This window comes from Myxocyprinus asiaticus, chromosome 16 (assembly GCF_019703515.2).
Source record: "Myxocyprinus asiaticus isolate MX2 ecotype Aquarium Trade chromosome 16, UBuf_Myxa_2, whole genome shotgun sequence".
Lineage (NCBI taxonomy): Eukaryota > Metazoa > Chordata > Actinopteri > Cypriniformes > Catostomidae > Myxocyprinus > Myxocyprinus asiaticus.
The window spans coordinates 48,396,800-48,418,120 of record NC_059359.1 but is presented as its reverse complement, the minus strand read 5'-3'; the positions used below and the strand labels follow the sequence as shown (position 1 = coordinate 48,418,120).

Genomic DNA, 21,321 nt, shown 5'->3' with positions numbered 1-21,321 from the left:
ATCATTTATTTCACAACTTCTATAGTTTAATGTTATATTCAACAACACAAAAATCTATTACTACAACAAATTTCACATGAATAAACTCTAGATGATGTTTCACTATCTGTCATTTAGATTTGTTCACTTAATACGTTCAGTGGCAATTTTTGTAAATCACACCTTAACGAGTAGGTGGCAACATATGAACTTGTTTTATGTGTTTTAAGTGAGTCATTTAAACCATTGAACAAGTCCAATTATACTTTATTCAAATTTGCACATATACTGTATATATAAATCAACTAATAGAATAGAAGAGTGTTTAAGAATCATAAGCGTTTTCCCCACAAATGACAGCAAAGCATAGCTATCATTCTGTGAACTGCTTTGACATGACTATACAAAAAGACAACATTAGTCTAAAAATAAAAATAAGTGATTCAGTTATGTCCTAATGTCATTGTAATGTCATCAGTCACTTGTACTCATAATTCATCCAGCCACTTTCTCCTCTTGTTGAAAGTGATTACCAAAGTAAACGAACAACATACCTCCTTCAGTCGGTCAACGGATTCTGATCTTCGCTCGTTCTGTGAAGGGGCGTATTCGTTCATTGGATCAAACCAATGATATGCTCCTTCACAGCCCACACTCGAATGCTATTGGCTCACGCTATAGTCAGCCTTTACAGGCATGAAAAGCCATCAAAGCAACCTAATGCTGCAAACTAGAGCTCATTGGCTTCGAAAGGGAGAGACATTAGTGAACGAATATTATGAGTCAGTGAATGTGGCGGTGAACAAGAAATTAAAAGATTCACTTTGTTCAAAAAGACCAGGTGGTTAATGTTTTCACTCGATGATCATGCGCTACACGGTTGGGTTTAGCCGTTGTGCACACTCTCTGTGTTTACATCAGCGTCTCCTGCAGAACGCGTTTACATACGCGTCCTCCTGAGGACGTTGACGGGAAAATACCGCAACTGGGCAAATTAGACAAAACGCAAGACATGCTGCATCGAGCATGGATATGTTGATGAAACTCATGAATATTCATTTGAGCCACTTCCAGTGAACCAAAAATTTTGTTAACCGAAAATCTTGTAACATTGGCCATAAAAGCAGAATCCTTCACTGGGCCGAATGCAAAACTCAGGACGTTTTTTGAAAAAACGTTTGTACACAGAAAGTATGCATGTGTAACGGTAGCCAGATGGTAGGTAGTGTGCAGTGTGTAAACCTTAGTCCCCTGGCCTCAAGAGGGGCACTAGCGACTGACGCTAGGGGCTGTAGCTTTTAGCCTCCTCGTTATCACGCTCACCTTCCATGGCGAGTTTCTGAAAGTTGTTAGGGCCTACCTAAATCTATGCATATAAGTTAAACCATGGTTAATTTTCATAATGGATAGATAAAGGTATTTCAGGGGAACCCAAAATAATAGTGAGGGAACACAAAACTATTTTAAAATAAATACATGTCGTCCCTCTCCTCTATGGGGCTCTGTAGTATTTTACGGTGAAGATCAGGGACTTTTATTTTGATAGAGCCCCGTTACGTCACACAGTGCTGCTTCAGCGTTGGTGTCAGTACCATGACAACAGCAGGTCGAGTGTGATGAGATGTGTTGAGCTGTGCTGCTGTTTCAAACATTACTGGAAAACATCTCACTGCATCATTACAGGTACAACATCAACAACTGTATTCATTTCACGCAACAGCACTGAACGATCGTAATAATCGACAGACTGTCAAGTGTCAACAGGTTGATCTGAATTGCCCTCACACTCGACAACTAAATAAACTACAGTGTAAAACAGCATTACTAGACTACATCAACGACTGCATATTGACTGTTGTTTCATTCAGGCATTGTAGGTAATAATGCATTTTACAATTGTGTTGTTTTTGGATTGGAACTCTATTCTAGAGTGATTTCAAACAGTATTCTACGGCGTCGTTTGACCCTCATGCTAATAAATGCTGATTTAATGGACTTACTGATCCTAATATGAAGACTCATCACAGATATTGACTATAATAAAGATAGCATTGACATGGTGAAGCATTTGGTTGAATGCTCAGAAATCTCTCCCTCTGATTGGATTGAGTTTCTTCCCTGTGTTTCCATTCTGTGTTGTGTGGATTAGCTCTGTTAAGCAGTCAGCAGTTAGTGAGGAAAGCTGCTTGTGCCGCTGCTCAAATCCGCAGTCACGTGACTCTCCTGTCTGTACTACAGTCAGTTTTACATCCGGTGGTTCAGTGAGAGTTCAGTCCGACTCTCATGTTGGGGCCCTGTATTAGGCTATTTGGACATGGATATTATTTTCACTTTGACCATTTAAGTACACACAAAACAGGTTTTAAACAATGTAGTACATGATAATTCTCTCATTTATTTATTATGGCTTTTGCAAGATTATTTAACTTAAATAAATGTCCTCCTTATTTGCCATAAAGTCTGGATGAACATCATGAGTTGTATTGTGTTGCTTGGGTGCATCTTTTTCACTCACCCCTCAGCTTCTCCCTGCCATCAAATGGATGTAGAGTGGTGTCTGATTCACTTTGGCAAATCCAAAACCTGCTCAAATAGTGTGATACCTGTTGTATGCTATTAGATAACTGGTGCTTTGTTTTACATACACTGAAACAGTATAGAGACATGAGAAAATCAGTGCAATCGTTCCCTTTCAAACAAAGACATTAACATGGAATTTCCATTTCTGAGGGCATGACTTGACCTGTTCTTAGTGGAGATGTCTTTATGATTGCACTTTATGCATCCTAAATACACTCTACTTAAATAATGCTTTCAAACTTTTTATATAATTTGGCATAATTAAAAAAAAAAAAATCATTTTCATACAATAAATATTGAAATGCTTTGTTTATTTCATTCTTTGTTTGGATTGCCATAGTTTTAAACATAATAATTAATATTTTTATAAAGTCTAGGTGTGGGACAAGACTAAAACAGTAATCTATACTGTAGCATCATAAAAAGCACTTGCAAAGTACCACAAATAAATAATGAAGGTCTGGTAAAAAGGTTCCACTTCAGTTTTTATGTGATTTAAAAGTTTTAACATTTTATTTTCAACAAAAAGAAAAAGGTTGAAATCTGTTAGTTTTAATAAAAATCCACCCCTGGGACATTACTTTGCTCGAAATTGAACACCCAAATGAGGATAATGAGATTCTGCTGTGGTTGCTCGTTCTGATCTGTTCTGTATTTGATCAGTCATCTAAAATCATTCAGTCAAATAGTGATCTCCACTGCCTGTTGTGCTTTGATTTTATTTGTGCACTTCACTGTATTTTACTTTGTAAGTGTCTGCTAATAATATAAATATAATAAATATAAAATGACATATTGGCTAGATCTCGTAGATCTACTCACTTCTCTTTTTATTAGATTCATAATAACAAGAAAAAAAGATGAATTTTAGATTAAAGCAAAACTTAATTTGTTTTACTCATTGTGTTTTCCACAATGTAGAATAATACACACACACACACACACAAAGTTGCATACTCTAATTTTTAATTGGACTGCCATTAGCTTTGATTAAAGCGCACATTTGTCATGCCATTGTTTTGACAACCTTATGCAATGTCACAACATTTATTTCCATCCAGAGTTGCATTAATTTTTGACCAATATCTAGGGATGGGCATTTTGGTCATTTTATCTCGTCGAGTACTCGAGGGGCAATGACATGTCTGACAAACGTCTTTGGCTGCTGAATTGCGTCTTGTTGTTCCAGTGTATCGTCTATTCATTTTTATAGGCTATTATAAAATAATCCGTTACAAAATGCACAAAACGCTTATCGTGGCCTATTTGGCCCCTTTTCGGGAAAGGTCCCAGTTCTCCCGATGGCCAGTTTGAAAGGTAAACATCAGAGCATCTTTTTGCAGCTCAGCAGACAACGGTGCAGTGGTGGATTGTGTCTGTTGAGTGTTGATTTCACGCTACATTGTTACCTAGTTGGTGAGACGCAATGCTGGAAAGTAAAATAAACAACGTCTGTCTTTTACTCTCTGTGACAATGAGCTTATAGCTAACTAGCTAATCACATATTTACTTTCATTGTTGTCAGCTGAGTGGAAGCTAATGAGTAAATATGTTTTCACCAAACTGTTTTGTTCAGGATTCACAGTTTGGTACCCCATTCAACCGAACAATTCCTGTTTTGCATTTATAAAATGTAATATTTAAGTCTGGTTTTCCACCGTTGAAAGTTTCCCCTGTACTTGTATAGCAGAATACAGTGTATCACCGTTGCTGCTGTTTATCTTTTGACTCGGCAGGTGTAAATGCTTCTTGTTTTACAACCTGCCCCTAATTGACTGGCAGTATTAAAATAGTCAGCATTTGACTGATACTAAACAGTACTGATGTTTATTTAGTTATTTATTGTGTTTTTATTTATTCTTTATTTTAATGGTCAGCAATTGACTGATACTAAACATACAGTACTGATGTTTATTAAGCTATTTATTGTATTTTTATTTATTCTTTATTTTCTCAGTGTTCATTTCTAGAATTTGTTGACAATGTATAATAATAATGTCAAATATTCTTTGATAAAAATATTTTTTTTTTGGCCAGGCAGTGTGTGTGTATATATATATATATATATATATATATATATATATATATATATATATATATATATATATATATAGTTTAGTGAAGAAATGCATATGAAGAAACATTATTAGAGTTTTCTTGGTCAAAACAAAAACATAAGACTTTAGATCAACAGGTTTTTAAGATCCTGAGAAGTGTTTCCAAACTTTTGACTGCAGGGGATATGTCATCTGACAGATGATTGGTGTTGTAAGGACAATGAGTTAATGAGCCTCTCGCCTGTTTCATAGGATGTCTCTGTTCAAGGCGCGTGATTGGTGGGCATCAGTGCTTGGCGAGGGGGAAGAGTTTGATCAGGGCTGTTTGTGTGTTGGTGATGTGGATAACAGTGGCACTGGATATGGTAAGAACAAGTGCTAATATGCTGCAGACCCTCTGACTTGTTTAACACACATATTCAAGCTGTCAGAATGACTGTCAGCAAATGTGATAATTGGACCATTCCTGGTTTTATAAGTGTCTTTATGTTTCATCATTAATGGGGTATGTTAAAGTCTTTATAAATCATACAGTTCAAGCTAAACGATTTAAAGTGCCCATCTAGTTAAAGGGGCAGAGTCAGTGGGTAAAATTAGTCAATAGATAGTCTGGATAATATCTAGCTAACATATTTGTAAACTTATATTGATCATTTTATTTCTGTTAACATATTTCTGTTATGATTGTCCATATAGTAGCAAGAAAAAGTATGTAAACCCTTTGGAATTACCTGCATTTATGTAGAAATTAGTCTTAAAATCTGGTTTGATCTTCATCTAAGTTACAATAATGAACAAATACAACCTGTTTTAACTAATAACACACAACTTATTGTATTGTTCATGTACATATTGAATACATCATTCATGATAACTTATGTTATATAGTTATCTAGAATATCGAGTTTATTATATTATTGAGTGAATATATACTGTATACAGTATACTATATATATATATATATATATATATATATATATATATATTTTTTTTTTTTTTTTTTTTTTTTTTTCAATAAATAATTAAATCAATCAAATGCTGAACTGTAGCTGAAGCCGTGTTCATATTCACTTTCTGATTCAGATAAGATTGTGGTTGGCAGTTATATGGGGATGTTACGCATCTTCTCACCACACCCTGCTAAACCAGACGAGCCAATGGAGGCAGACGCCCAGCTGCTGGAGGTGCAGCTTCCTGACCCCATCATACAGGTGGAGATTGGCAAGTTTGTCTCGTAAGTCTCACTGAATCATTTTTAGTGTCCGTTAACCAATGAAGTTGTGTTCTGACAGTTAGACTGATTTGAGAGCAGCCACACGTTACAACAATCATCACTAATAACTCATCAACACCCCTACAAACTATATTCAACATCTTTTATGATCTGCCATACATGGACAAAACTTAATGTGTATGGCACTTTCCACGAATAGGGTAAACAATAGGGCTTGAAACTTCAGTGAAAGAAGATTCTTCAGGAAATGTTTCCATGCAGCTCAGGAGGTTAAACTGTATTGTATGAGCTGTTTTATTGTCTATTTATTTTATATGAGGTTTGCAATTCATGAAACCCTGTAACCAACATTTGGGGAATGTCTGAAAATTGTTTAGCAATAAACTTAATTTTAAACTTCATTTGTTGATGGAAATGCAACAAAATATAGCCTGAATTGGTTGCATATTTACTCTGATCAGTAGAGGCTAGCTAGTTTGAGACCAAATGTTTTGTAGTTATTGATAAACTTATAATTGGAATAAAGTGAAGAAAAATATTAGTTTGATCATTTTTCTTATAGTAACTTTGGTAACGTGTAATTGTTTCTGTAAAAATTGAGCAAATAGAATGAGATTATTTACTTGTTTTAACTTACCTTTACCTTAGTGCCTTCAGAAGCTACCATTAAAGGCGCTATATAAAAATAAAAGTTATTATTATTATTATCACCTGTCATTGTGTAGAAAGTGTCCAAGTGATGTGTCTTCTTCAGTGTCACAATTTGTTTTTTAGTAGAAGGAAAATCATGTTATAATAGTGTTGCACACATAATGTTAGCCACAGCTAAATATTAAGGCAATTAAAATATTGAACAGCTTAAAGTCAAACTGTAACTTATGCCAAAGAAACTCTGTTCTGATCATCATTAAACTCATTTTGTTGCTTTGAGTATTTGTTCAGTTTGCAGCAGACCCCTTAAAGAGGCCCCTTTAGGAATATGTTTAAATATCTTTCTTGTGATCATTTTGTTTACCATTATTATTGTTGCCCACCATATTTCTGACAACCTAGAATGTTGAGTGTAATGTTAAAGGAATAGTTTCCCCAAAAAGGAAAATTCTGTCACCATTCACTCACCCTCATGCCATCCCAGATGTGTATGACTTTCTTCCTTCTGCAGAACACAAATGAAGATTTTTAGAAGAATTTATTAGCTCTGTAGGTCCTCACAATGCAAGTGAATGGTGACCAAATATTTGAAGCTCTAAAAAACACACAAAGTCAGAATAAAAGTAATCCATCAGACTCCAGTGATTTAATTAATGTCTTCTAAAGTGATCCAGTCGGTTTTGGGTGAGAACAGACCAAAATATAACTACTTTTTCACTATACATCTTGAGAGCAGTCTCCTTGACGATCATGATTTCAAGCTCGATTACACTTCCTACAGCGTCTTCTAGCACTCTGTGCATGCGTCAAGCACTAGAAAGTGTAATCGAGCTTGAAATCATGATTGCCAGGGAGACTGCTGTCAAGATTTATATTTTGGTCTGTTCTCACCCAAAACCGATCAGATCGCTTCAGAAGACATTGATTAAAACACTATATGAGTCGTATGGATTACTTTTATGCTGCCTTTATGTACTTTTTGGAGTTTCAGAGTTTTGGACCCCATTCAGTTGCATTGTAAGGACCTACAGAGATGAGATTGTTTTCCAAATATTTTCGTTTGTGTTCTGCAAATGAAAGAAAGTCATATACATCTTAGATGGCATGATGGTGATTAAATGATGAGAAAATTTTCATTTTTGAGTGAACTGTCCCTTTAAAGCTCCCACATACAGTGTTTTCACTCATTACTGTATTTTCTCCAAAAACATTTGGGTCTCCTCCTGAGTGTCCAGTTTTGGAGTATGATGATGATGAGCAATTCCTGTTTAATCACGTGCACATCTTTGAAAAGAACCGATTCAGCTTTGGGAATTTTCGTGACATGATTTTTTTTTTATTCTCTGTCATGTATTTGTCCAGTTGTTCAGAGTTGCTTCATCTGGCAGTGCTTCACCCCAGGAAGCTCTCAGTTTATGCTGTGTCAGGTACATGCATCACACATTCACCCTTGAATGCTGAATTTGTTTTACAAGGCAGACCTCTTAGACAGAATTGTACACATGTAAAGGCTATTCTGAGCTTTTGACTGATTTTATAAAAGGATAGTTGACGCACAAGATGCTAATGGACTCTGTGGTTCAAATTTATATCAATGTATAAGGGAAAGTATGTATTGTTGGTGCTGTAACTAGTCACTAATTATTTAATTATATTTTTAACTTCACTCGTTACAGTCACATTTTAGATGGTCCTGTGGTGTGACATGAATTTTTTAAAGAACAAATATTCCATGTAGTTCATTAATGTGATGTTGTATGAACTGAACATGTATAACAATTCTGAAATAATTAGCAAAATGCATGTCACACTGCTGAAATTTGTAATCCTTAACCCCTACCAGGTCAATCTGAGCTCATTGAGTACTTATGAGTGTTATTGTTATATGTGATGTTCAGGTAGTATGCAACAGAAGTGATGTTTGACTTGTTGATTTGATGTTTGCTGCTTTTGTTTTGTCAGGCACTGCTGGTAATGTTGAACATGGTGACCAGTATCAGCTGCGATTGGTTTATGAACACAATCTACAGAGAACAGCCTGCAACATGACGTACGGCCCCTTTGGGGGCGTCACAGGTAAGCTGTTTCATCTGTATGCTATGCACAACATTAACTTGCCCTGAACTTGCGCCGTATAAGTGATCTAGAAGGTTTCTCACTTACCATCTGCTTGTGGGTTCTGCTTCTTCCAATCTCTTTTGTTTGAAGAAAGCCGATTAAAATTGACCCACTAAATAAAATAGTGGCACACATCTACTTAATAGGATTTCAGACTTAGTATCTTTTTAGTGCAGTTCCTTGATGAACCACATGAGGCCAGCACAGTCTCTTTGATTTTCATATGACTCTGCAGCTCAGTCCAGAAAACATTAACACATACAGTAACATTGGATTTAAATGTTAGCTCAGCCGCTCTGGTGGTATTTGATTTTGTGAGATGTTTAGTATAATACAAAAATCTCATTAGCACTTGTCACTGACTGGCTTTTCATGCAAAAGCTGCAGTAATTGCCATTACACTGTTTTATACAACACACTACACCAGAGTAAAAAAATAATGTAAAAAAATTAGGACTTGGGACACCTGCGTGCACATTCCATTGAGAAGTGATCATCCCTATGCCCTATTACCTTCAAAAAACAGTTATTCTCCACTGTGAGAGCTTCAGAGGACTGAAAGGTGATAACAGTCATTTACAACTAACTTTTTGAGTGATTGATTATTTATGGAAATTCTGTTTGTAATGACCCTACAGCATGGATTGTGCTCCCGTCGAAGTGCCTTGTGAAGGTATCATCAGCGGCAATTAGAACACAGGCATGTGCGCTGATTATATGTACAGTGCATTCAGAAAATATTGAGACCCCTTAATTTTTTTTCACATTTTGTTATGTTGCAGCCTTTAAATTATAATTTTTTTCACATCAATCTATGCTCCATACCCCATAATGACAAAGCAAAACACAGATTTTTGATAATGTTGCAAATTTATTAAAAACTGAAAAATCATATTGACATAAGTATTTGGACTTTTAACTCAGTACATAGTTGAAGCACTTTTGGCAACCTCAAGTCATTTTTGGGTATGATGCAACAAGCTTTGCACACCTGGATTTGGGGATTTTCTGCCAGTCCTCTCTGCAGATCCTCTCAAGTTCTGTCAGGTTGGATGGGGACTATCGGTGGTCAGCTATTTTCAGGTCTCTCCAGAGATGTTCGATTGGGTTCAAGTCCAGGCTCTTGCTGGGCCACTCAAGGACATTCACAGAGTTGTCCCTAAGCCACTCTTGCATTGTCTTGGCTGTGTGCTTTGGGTCATTGTCCTGTTGGAAGGTGAACCTTCGGCCCAGTCTGAGGTCCTGAGCGCTCTGGACCAGGTTTTAAAAACGATATCTCTGTATTTTGCTGCGTTCAGCTTTCCTTCAACCCTGACCAGTCCCCCAATCCCTGCCACTGAAAAAAAAAACCCAGAGCATGATGCTACCACCACCATGCTTCACTGTTGGGATGGTATTGTGCAGGTGATGAGCGGTGTCAGGTGTCCTCCAGACATGACTCTTGGAATTGAGGCGAGACTGTTCAATCTTTGTTTCATCAGACCAGAGAATCTTGTTTCTCACAGTCTAAGAGTCCTTTAGGTGCTTTTTTATGTGTCTTGCACTGAGGAGAGGCTTCCATCTGGCCACTCTGCCATAAATCCCAGATCGGTGGAGTGTTGCAGTGATGGTTGTCCTTCTGCAAGATTCTCCCATCTCCACACATGATATCTGGAGCTCAAACAGAGTGACCATCGGGTTCTTGGTCACATCTCTTACCAAGGCCCTTCCGCCCCGATGTCTCAGTTTGGCCGGACAGCCAGCTCTAGGAAGAGTCCTGGTTGTTCCAATCTTCTTCCATTTAAGAATTATGGAGGCCACTGTGCTCTTGGGAACCTTCAATGCAGCCGAAATGTTTTTGTAGCCTTCCCCAGATCTGTGCCTTGACAAAATGCTGTCTCTGAGCTCTGCAGGCAGTTCCTTTGACCTCATGGCTTGGTTTTTGCTCTGATATGTATTTTCAGCTGAGACCTTATATAGACAGGTGTGTGCCTTTACAAGTCATGTCCAATCAATTGAATTTGCCAAAGGTGGACTCCAATCAAAGTGTAGAAACATCACAAAGATGATCCAGGGAAATGGGATGCACCAATGGGAGCTAAATTTAAAGTGTCATAGAAAAGGGTCTGAATACTTATGTCAGTGTGATATTTCAGTTTTTTCTTTTTAATAAATTTGCAAAGTTATCACAAATCTGTCATTATGGGGTATGGAGTGTAGACTGATGTGAAAAAAAGAAATAATTTACAGCATTTTAGCATAAGGCTGCAACATAAAATATGGTAACATAAAAAGGGGTCTGAATACTTTCTGAATGCACTGTAGGTGGAGGGTGCGTTCTCATTCTAGAAAGCATTTGATTGGACAAAGTTTTACAGCTACTATGTGACGTCATTATTTTGCCTGGTTCTGTTTAGTTTGTAGATAGAGATTGTACATTTTAATTGCTCTAATCTTCTGAAAACAACTTTTGTCACTTTTTTTAAAAGTATACTAGCATACAGATTGTCTTAAATCAGCAAAACTTTAATTTTAATTTCACAGGGTCTTCAATAAAAATGTGTTTGTATTAGTGTATCTTCATGATTTTATGATGATCATTTAACTAGTATAGTGCACAAATGTTTTTCGATGCATTTTTCTTCAGGTAGGTAGATTACACTAATTAGCTCATTAATACGCATATAATACATAATTATATTACTTGTATAATATTAAATCAATACATTTTCTTTTTTAGCTAGTGTGTGAACTTTTACCTTTCTGTGTGTTTGTGTCCGTTGGCAAACACAACCCTCAGCATGTGATGGTATAACTCTCACCTTGTCTTTGGTTTCCATTTTGCACAATGGCCCGTGTCTTTCCTGTGCTTTAGCAAATTAAAAACCAGGGAAAAAAGCAGTCCTAAAAACTGGAATATGTGATCATCTTCCATAATGCACTCTATCTAATGTTTACCTCTCACGCTGTCACCAACTGCCGTATTTGTTGCTTACATACTAATCCAGATTTCGCAGCACCAAAGTGGAAAAATAAACCGTAACCATACTAACTGTCCGGGAACAGCACATTCACCCGATGGTGGTAAAGCATCTCATGATGGTCCATGTTACCATGTTTATCCAGCATGATTTGAGAATGTTCCAAAGAGCATCATGTATCATATTTTCAGTGTGAAAATATTTTGGACCCCGCTGTATTTAATAATATTCTATTGTAGGTCCACCTGCTTAAGGGTTTAGTGTTGAAACGTATTCCAGTAGAGCATTTATTGTTTTATGATAGCATCATTTACAGATACTTTTGCATTTTATGTCGATGTATAGTCATAGTTGTTCAGATTGAGAATTTACTTCAAATAAACAATTCATTTAAGGTATTTGACAAATGCTGTGTGTTATTATATGGTTAGAAGACAATCCATCATAAAGGTTAAAAAATGCCCCTGAAAATGAATTCCAAGTGGCAAATATTGCCCCTTAATTGACAAAAGCTCATTTCTCTTGAACACTGTTAAACACATTGCTCTGTTGTCTTGGCTCAGCTGTTGTCTTTATGGAGTTTCTGGTGGTGTTGTGCAGGTCATCACTTCATCTGTATCCAGTCGATGGACGGGATGCTGATGTTTTTCGAACAGGAAAGTTATGCTTTCGGCCGCTTCCTCCCGGGGTTCCTGTTGCCAGGTCCTCTGTGTTACTGCATCCGCACGGACTCCTTCATCACCGTCTCCTCGACACGACAGGTGGAGTGCTACAGGTGAGGCCAATTCGCTTCCTAACCAATCATGAGTCACTGGCCACGCCACCAGTGTCTTTATCCCACAAACCACCATCTGGACACATATACATCAAGGATATGTGTCATTTAATTAAATTGAGAAAGCCTTTTAAGTTCCAATTCAATTTCTGAAAGCTGAAATGAGAAGGCAGACAGGATGTAGATTGTAAATTGATTTTAAGGAAGTATAATTAAAATGGAATTTAAGATGCTCTAAGCATAGCTTTTAATAATACATATTTATTGTCCCTTATGAATGACCTATAAACATGCTATTATACACACAACATATGGGTTATTGCCATTTATACCATGATCTATTCAAATACTTGATTCTGATTGGGTGCGTTAAAAATGTTTAATGCACAGTTAGTTCCAGTCTGTTTTAATCACCATTCTATATAATAATAATGAATAATGATATAGCGCTTTTCTCAAGCTCAAAGTGCTTTACAAGCAACAACAGACAAATACATCAAAACAAAAACACAACAATAAAACATTACAGTATACATAGCTAACACCACACTACAATCAGGGAGTCAAAGTCAAGCGTATAGTCTGGAGTTAAGGTATGGATCTGCGTGTGTCTGATCCAACAATACAAACGGAATGAGCAGTAGGGGAAAAATGACACGACCAAAGTAGTCCCTCGTGGAGTGAGAACATCAAGCAACAGTTACACACCCATAAGGCTTGTAAGGAAAGTATGGTTTGACATTCAGTTATGTTTTTCACGAAGGGAGAGACAAGGAAACCGGGAAACCCATCAATGGCTTCTTTAGCTGTATGGCAAATTGAGGGAAGACGATTTGAACTGTAATAGATGAACATCATCTAATATTGCTGCGCTGCTCAGCATGTGGCGCACACAACCACTAGAGGGTGCCGCTAGCTCACGCGCCACTGACTAAGGCAGCCAATGCAGACGATTTAAAATGCAGCCTTTTGCGGTTTAGTAATTGCGCAAGGTCATATGACGATTTCAATCTTATATCGCAGCCTTAATGGATACCATACTGATGTCTCGGAGGTCAACGCTTGCAGGTTTTAAAGCGTTTTGGATGGTTTCCCCTTATCATGTAAGTGGCACTTTTACAACTGTGACGTCCGTAACAGAGAAATGTTTCCTCTCATTATGTGAAAATGACAAAGTATAGAAATATATTATTACATAATATATTACATGTTCTTAGGAGTGCCAACCCTTCTAAAGGGTTTTTACAGTGTGTGTGGTCAAAAAACTCATGTCTCTTCTAAGTATTCGTACAGCATTTAATTTAATTTATTCAATTAAATTAAATCTTATCACACTACTTTATCTGTGTCTGATTTAGAATGGGCAGAACTGTAGATCTAAAGACCCGTAGATAAAGTTAACTGTTATTTTTATCCTTCCAGTCAATGACAGCTTTAACTGGTGGCGTAGTGGACTAAAGCACTGAACTGGTAAGCAGAAGGTTGTTGGGTCGATCCCCACAGCCACCACCATTGTATCCTTGAGCAAGGCACTTAACTCCAGGTTGCTCCAGGGGGATTGTCCCTGTAATAAGGGCACTGTAAGTCGCTTTGGATAAAAGCGTCTGCCAAATGCATAAATGTAAATGTAAATTCAAACACAATTAAAACACAAACTCTTTATGCAGATGTCGCCAAAATAAAAGCGACTGTTTAGAACTTAGACTTTGGTTTTACCGAACCGCATAGCAATGCCCCATGCAAGTTAAGTTTTTATACAGAAATTATATACAATTGAGTAATAATAATAATAATAATAATAATAATTATTATTATTATTATTATTATTATTATTATTAATTATTATACATTTTATAGTAGTTCAATCATAATATATGTAATATATATATTACTGGGATCCAAAAAAATAATAATAATGATGAAAAGTGGGCTGATCTAACCCTATATTAGGTAGACAAAAAAACAGGTACACAATGGACAGGTTCAATGTGAATACGAAGAAGAAAGTGTTTTTTTATTTTTATTTTTTTTTTATTTGAATAACTATTTTATTTATTTATTTGTTTGTGGCTGAAGTGAAAAAGGTCTGAGTTTGGTTCTTTAAGTGTAATCCCTCAAAGAGTAGTCTTTTTATTGGCAGTAGAACATGGGCAAAACATGACCAAATTTTGGTCAAAGGGAATCAAACTAGTTTTTTGTTCATATCGCATTTCAAATCACAATTGCAATATTTTTCAAAATAATCGCAATATAACTTTTTGTCCAAATCGTGCAGCCCTACTAGCAAGTGACCATGGTGCAAGCGCCACAATTAGGTGAGCATTAAACTATTTTAATGTACTTCGCGTTGGGTGGTTCTTTGTCTCCATTTCGTGCATTAAACTCCTTTAACGCACACCTAGCCGTAAACTATCTCTTACATATTATGGATATATATTTCCATGTATCTGATATATATAAATATAAATATACACTCACTGACCACTTTATTAGGTACACCTACTTATTCATGCGATTATCTATTCAGCCAATCGTGTGGCAGCAGTGTAGTGCATAAAATCATTTAGATGCGGGTCAGGAGCTTCAGTTAGTGTTCACATCAACCATCAGAATGGGGGAAAAATGTGATATCAGTGATTTGGACCGTGGCATGATTGTTGGTGCCAGATGGGCTGGTATGAGTATTTCTGTAACTGCTGATCTCCCAGGATTTTCACACACAACAGTCTCTAGAATTTACTCTGCATGTTGCCAAAAACAAAAAACATCCAGTGAGCGGCAGTTCTGCAGAACAAAACACCTTGTTGATGAGAGAGGTCAACAGAGAATGGCCAGACTGGTTCGAACTGACAAAGTCTATGGCAACTTAGATAACCCCTCTGTAAAATTGAAGTGAGCAGAATAACATCAGAATGCACAACATGTCAAACCTTGAGGCGGATGGGCTACAACAGCAGAAGACCACATCGGGTTCCACTTCTGTCAGCCAAGAACAGAAAGCTGAGGCTGCAGTGGGTCTACCATTTGTGTACCTCAGCAGAAATAGAGATTCATCAGACCAGGCTATGTTTTTCCAGTCTTTAACTGTCCAGTTTTGGTGAACCTGTGCCCACTGATTTTAATGTGACCTTCATATAACAAAAAGTAAAAAGTTGAAATCTGTTTGTTTTGAAAAATATCAACCCAAATCATATTTAATAAATGAACTTTCATGGTGACTATGAAGCCATGTGAACCATGTTAAAAGAACATTCAGTTTCACAGAATAATGTCACAAAACATGTTTTTGGACTAATAAAACTCCTCTTCCTATAATTCCCACTCAGGATCCTTTGGGGTGTGGCCAATTCAATTCAAATTCACACTCATGAATTGAAAGGGACCAGTTTTTAAAATCTTTACATTTTTGCCGAGCCCTGATATACAGTCTTACTGAACTTAAACCTTACCTGGGCCTTGTACACTCTTCAGTGTTTAATACTGCCTTCATCAAAGTTTAAATATGCCTTTTTATGACTGAGACAGAGAGAAAGAGAGCTCAGCCACATCCTTTGTGTCCCGTGTTTAAATAAGAGGGTACAGGAGTGCAGCGCAAAGGAAAAACGGTGTTAAAATAGAGTATGTTTGATAGTGCATATGGTAGGTTGGGTGTAGCAGTATTTCCACAGCTGAGTCTGGTTAAGAGACGTGATAAGTGAATGTTTTCATATCCTAATGAAATTTCCATTCATTGATCGCCGCTGTTTATTTTTACTGCACCGCTCGTCTTTTTATGGCAAACGATATGCTTCATGTTGAGGAAGCTCTTGTGTTATATCAGAATCGCAGTTTAAATACAAGATGTGAGCTGTAAGTTATGTCAATGTCAGACTACTTTACTCACATATTCATGATAGAACTCCAGTACTGATATGATTCAGTATATTTACGCTAATTAAAAACTTGTATAGAGAGCATGTACTTTGTGAGTTATGCAGGTTTCGATCTAAAGGCTTTTGCTCTGAAATTGTTTGTTTTAGACAAATATAAATTTTGCCTACATATGAATTTCTTTACAAAACTCAAATTTAACTTAATGTTTTGAAATTGATAAGCTGGAGCGAATAGTGAAGGAAAAGCAGCCAACAATTGTCCAGCACACTAGTGGACTCTTGAGAGACTAAACAGAGCATGCAGATCTCTAATCAACATTATTCACCACATAATTACATTTGTGTTATTTTATAGTGGACAAATTAAAAATATATATACATTGTTTTGTTTTAACTCTTAAAAGAAATGAATCGGTGAGACTAACAGAACAATTTTTTTTTTATTTTGTCAAATAAAAATCAGTCAGCCACAATGCAGAACACACACAGAAATGGAAGGGTTGAGACAATAACACATCCACAATGCAGAACACACACAAACAAACTTCAAGGTCAGATCAAAGTCTTAGTATGACCACACTGTGAGAAACCTTACGCTTAGGTGTGGGAGCTGCACGCCATGGTCAGGTTTGACTGGAAGCAGGGACTAAAAACGAAATGTTTTTCATTTTGGTTTATTCTGAGCAAAAACTGTATTTTTGGTTCCAGTTCAAAAGTTCTGCAGCCTTCTTTCCAAATGGTTACCGGTTAGAACAAAATAAAAGAACGGTTAATAACGTTCTTTTTAAAATGGAAAACTGGGTAGGGCTCTCTGGAACAGTCCTCAGCTGGTTCAGGTCATATCTTGAAGGGACATGTGAACATAGGGAACTATTAATCTGAGTGGACATCCATGACGTGAGTCCCACAAGGCTCAGTTCTTGCACCGCTCCTGTTCAACCTGTATATGCTCCCACTAGTCCAAACTATGGTACTAATTATTACCATTACCATAGCTATGCAGACGACACCCAGATTTACCTAGCCCTATCGCCAAATGACTACAGCCCTATAGACTCTCTGTGCAAGTGCATTGATGAAATTAACAGTTGGATGTGCAAAACTGCCTTCAGTTAAACAACGACAAGACAGAGGTCATTTCATTTGGCAACAAAGGCAAAATTTCCAAGGTGAATACATACCTTGACTCCAGGGGTCTTAAGTCAAAAAATCAAGTAAGGAATCTTGGTGGCATTTTAGAGCCAGACCTTAGTTTCAGTAGTCACATCAAATCAATTACTAAATAAGCCTACTATCATCTAAAAATATAGCGAGAATTAGATATTTTGTACCAATCAAGACTTAGAGAAACTTGTTCATGCATTCATCACCAGTAAGGTGGACTACTACAAAAGACTTCTCACCGGCCTTCCCAAAAAGACCATCAGACACCTGCAGCTCATTCAAGGATTCTCATCTGAACCAAAAAATCTGAGCATATTACTCCAGTCCTCATGTCTTTACACTGGCTTCCAGTTACATTTAGAATTGATTTTAAAGTACTATTACTTATGCTTGTTGAATATAAAACTATCAGACCTCTTAGATAATTAGTCAGTTAGAAATACCAAGGGTTCACTTAAATCAAGGTGAGATAGTGTTTAGCTATTATGCCACACGCAGCTGGAACCAGCTTCCAGTAGAGGTCACATTCATGTCAGGACTGAAAACACATCTGTTTAGCTGTGCATTTACAGACGGAACACTGTGCTGCACTTACTGATTGCACTGCATCATTTTGTTTCTGTATTCCTTTTCTTTTTTTATTCAGTTTAATAATTTGTATTTATTTTATTACTTTTTATTCTTATTTCTTGTTCTTAATTGTATCTTATATTTGTTTTTGTTTTTTAATAATTTAGTTGTAAAGCATTTTGAATTGCCATTGTGTATGAAATGTGCTATATAAATAAACTTGACTTGCCTTGCCTAAGGGGCGGGTGAAATACCAATTGCAGATCTCACAAGAGAAGCAAGCAATCTGTTCTGGAAACAAGCTGAAAATAAGCCACTTGCCTCAAAATAAACAATTAAATAGGATTTATCACAATAGAAATCGTAACAAGCATACAGTTAATTAACAGTTAAGTACAATTTAAATTAAAGATCTGCTACTGAGTCAAAACCCGGCAGCATCAAATCTGTATTGATGCATCATATCTAACAATCATTCGTGAAGACTTGGAAACAACTGAGAAATGTACTTTTTATCTCTAATAATGTTTTCCTTGTTTCTGAATTAGCTGTGCATGTATATGTAGTAATTATACATAGTTGATAATAAGGTCTTCATTCACAGAATGCTACATCCACAACGGCAAATTAGGCAATGAAATGTTTGATGCAGTAGTTTCCTTCAGGTTCAAAGCACATTCATTTTTTTCGGGCAGCATGAAGTGGTATAGTTCTAAAAATGTACTGTGATAAAACCTTTGGCCTTTAATTTCATGAAACATGGAACAAAATGAACTGGTTATAACCGGTTTCCAGCATTTACAAATAACGTTTTCACTCTGGAACAATTGAAAATGACTTGTTGTATTTATTTCGTTTTCGTTCCTTTAACTGTTTTTAGTCCCTGACTGGAAGTATATTTTGGCATCTCACCCTTCAAAAAAATAAAAATTAATAAAAATGCTAGAATTTTGTAAATAACTGACTTTCATAATGCTTAAATATATATCCAATGCATAACCTGTCATAATATCTAGAAATTCTTTGAATTTACAGAAATGAAGGTTTTTATTGAAGTGGAGATAACATAAAATATGTTCATTTTTCACTTGTCAGTTTTTATTTTTGAATATTCAGAATCTTGATGCACCTTAAACTGTGTTTATAAATTGATAGTGTGAACTACATTTGTATGCAGAGATTAGCCAGTATGAATATGCTGCATGCAGCCTGAAGCAAATGACCGGTACAGTGACAGATGCAGAACTGTTCAAGTATACAGACAACAAACCTATAAAAATGCCAGTGATTGCTTGGAAAATATAGACAAACCATATATTTTCTTAATTGTCTATTTATTTACGACAACTCTCCTCAGTCTAAATGTTATTATTATGCTTTACACAGAGTTTAAAAGGATAGCATAATGTCCTTGTAAGTTGATGGTGCTAAGTGCGCAAATTGCATCGTCTTCTGCCTTCGGACATCTGCATAAACACAACGGATTTGCACCAAAATCAACATGTAAAGAATGTAACCATTGCATGTGGCTGTAAATTAGCTAGTAGTTGAGAAGCTAGGTAGCTGACTTCTTCGACGCACTACTATGACACAAAAGGTCAACCCGGAAACCATCTACGTCAATTCCTCAGCTGACGTACTTCCTTCAGTTATTTGATTACGCTTGTTGTCATGTATACTTGGACAGAGAGATGAAGACTGTTGCTCGACTACACAAAAACCCGGGGTAGCTCGATTATAACTGCCCATGTAAACATACTCATGTTTTCTGCTCTCTTCTGAACGCAGGTATGAGACACTGGCTGTAGCTACAGATGCAGACACCAAACACGAGACTGTCCAACAGAGCAAGAGCTCAGGGAAGAGACTGACGGTACGAGACCCGCGGTATGGAAGAGCTGCTGTGAGCAGTGTGAAAGTTTGCCTGTTGACATGACTGTGTGTGTGTGTGTGTGTGTTTGTCTTCAGGCTGAATGGGCACTGGTGTTGGGAGAAGAAGCTCTAGATATCTGTGTTCCTAACACATCTCCAGTGATGTCCTCCATCTTTGTGCTGGGGGAGAGAAATGTGTTCTGTCTCAAAGACAATGGTCAGATCCGCTTCATGAAGAAACTGGAGTTCAATCCCAGCTGTTTCCTGCCATATGGATCAGGTAACCAATACTGACCTTCAGATATGACTCCTCTGAAATTAGACATGGACTAAATTTGTAAATTGTTTGATTAAAGTGTAAGTGGTGTTTGCTTCGCCACCACAATGTTAAGGTGTTGTGGTTGGTTTCCAGGGTGTTGCTATGCAGTTTTTTTATGTTGTTTTTTATGCAGTCTCTGGTTCTGTTCCAAAACCAAGTGAGATGCCTTCTGATGAGCTCGGTGGGAAAGTAAATTCAAGATGGTTGAAGTTTTGGCATAGACCCTCTGTTATTCTGGTCTCTATTCTCCTTTTAGAAATGGATTTGCAAACACTGGGAAAACGGTCAGGACAATATTGTGGCAATGAGTTTTGCATGGGCAATTACCACTTTCTTCAGAAAATGTAAAAATATAATTTTATTTTTAAAGCAGTGTAATTTTTTGGATGTTAAAATACTCTCATATCCCAGTTTAATATGCAGAGTCAACAGCAAGTAATCAATTGGTGGGTTGACTACCTAAAGACTGAAAACACTGTGACTCTATGGTGCTATCAAAACATGACATCGGTTTTATGGATGAATGGAAGACAAGTAGTGGTTGGTAATCTATGGGAGTTCAAATATCGGGTTCTGGAAGTAAAAATCCCAATCAATTTTTCCATAGGTATATACATTTTTAACAAGTACATATAAACCTTACAACTTTTATGAAAGATTTTTGGAAATCCCTTGGGGAAAAATGAAGAAAAGAGAGATGATTTTAGGTGTTTGGCCACAGAAGCAGAGGCGTGTGTGTGTGTGTGTGTTGGTTTATAGGAAAGTGAGAAGTAGACATCTGCTGGTGGTTTTGAAGTGGGCAGCAGACTATGATATTAGACCTCCCACCGCACACTGACGCTTAATGTCAGACCACAGACCATCTAAACACACATCCTCCATCTCTGAAGCTCAGCTCTGCTCTCTCTGCTTGTGTCCTCAGTTTCAGAGGGTTCCACCAACTTCCTGATGGGTAACCATAACAACATGCTGCTAGTGTACCAGGATGTGACCCTGAAGTGGGCGGCCCAGCTGTCCTGCGTTCCTGTGGCTGTACGGGTCGCTAACTTCCAGTAAGTGAGCACTGTCTCTGCCCAAATACACCCTTCCTGTCTGTTCTTCTTTGGAGAAATACCTGTCAACTAGTCAAGTCATTTTTATTTGTATAGCACTTTTCACAACACGCATCAT

The 21,321-nt window shown here is 37.0% G+C and overlaps 1 protein-coding gene across 2 annotated transcripts in view; it reads left to right on the top strand.

Moving 5' to 3' along the window:
• The first annotated feature begins 1,560 nt into the window (after positions 1 to 1,560).
• Positions 1,561 to 21,321, top strand: part of bbs9 (Bardet-Biedl syndrome 9) — a 211,442-nt gene continuing 191,681 nt past the window's right edge. For both annotated transcript variants that reach the window (XM_051720610.1, XM_051720609.1), the window contains exons 1-9: positions 1,561 to 1,662; positions 4,869 to 4,981; positions 5,700 to 5,850; positions 7,864 to 7,928; positions 8,464 to 8,577; positions 12,180 to 12,354; positions 19,749 to 19,833; positions 19,929 to 20,112; positions 21,074 to 21,203. In XM_051720610.1, coding sequence (XP_051576570.1) covers positions 4,870 to 4,981; positions 5,700 to 5,850; positions 7,864 to 7,928; positions 8,464 to 8,577; positions 12,180 to 12,354; positions 19,749 to 19,833; positions 19,929 to 20,112; positions 21,074 to 21,203 — 1,016 coding nt within the window. In that variant the 5' untranslated portion in view covers positions 1,561 to 1,662; position 4,869. The remainder of the gene's footprint in view (positions 1,663 to 4,868; positions 4,982 to 5,699; positions 5,851 to 7,863; positions 7,929 to 8,463; positions 8,578 to 12,179; positions 12,355 to 19,748; positions 19,834 to 19,928; positions 20,113 to 21,073; positions 21,204 to 21,321) is intronic.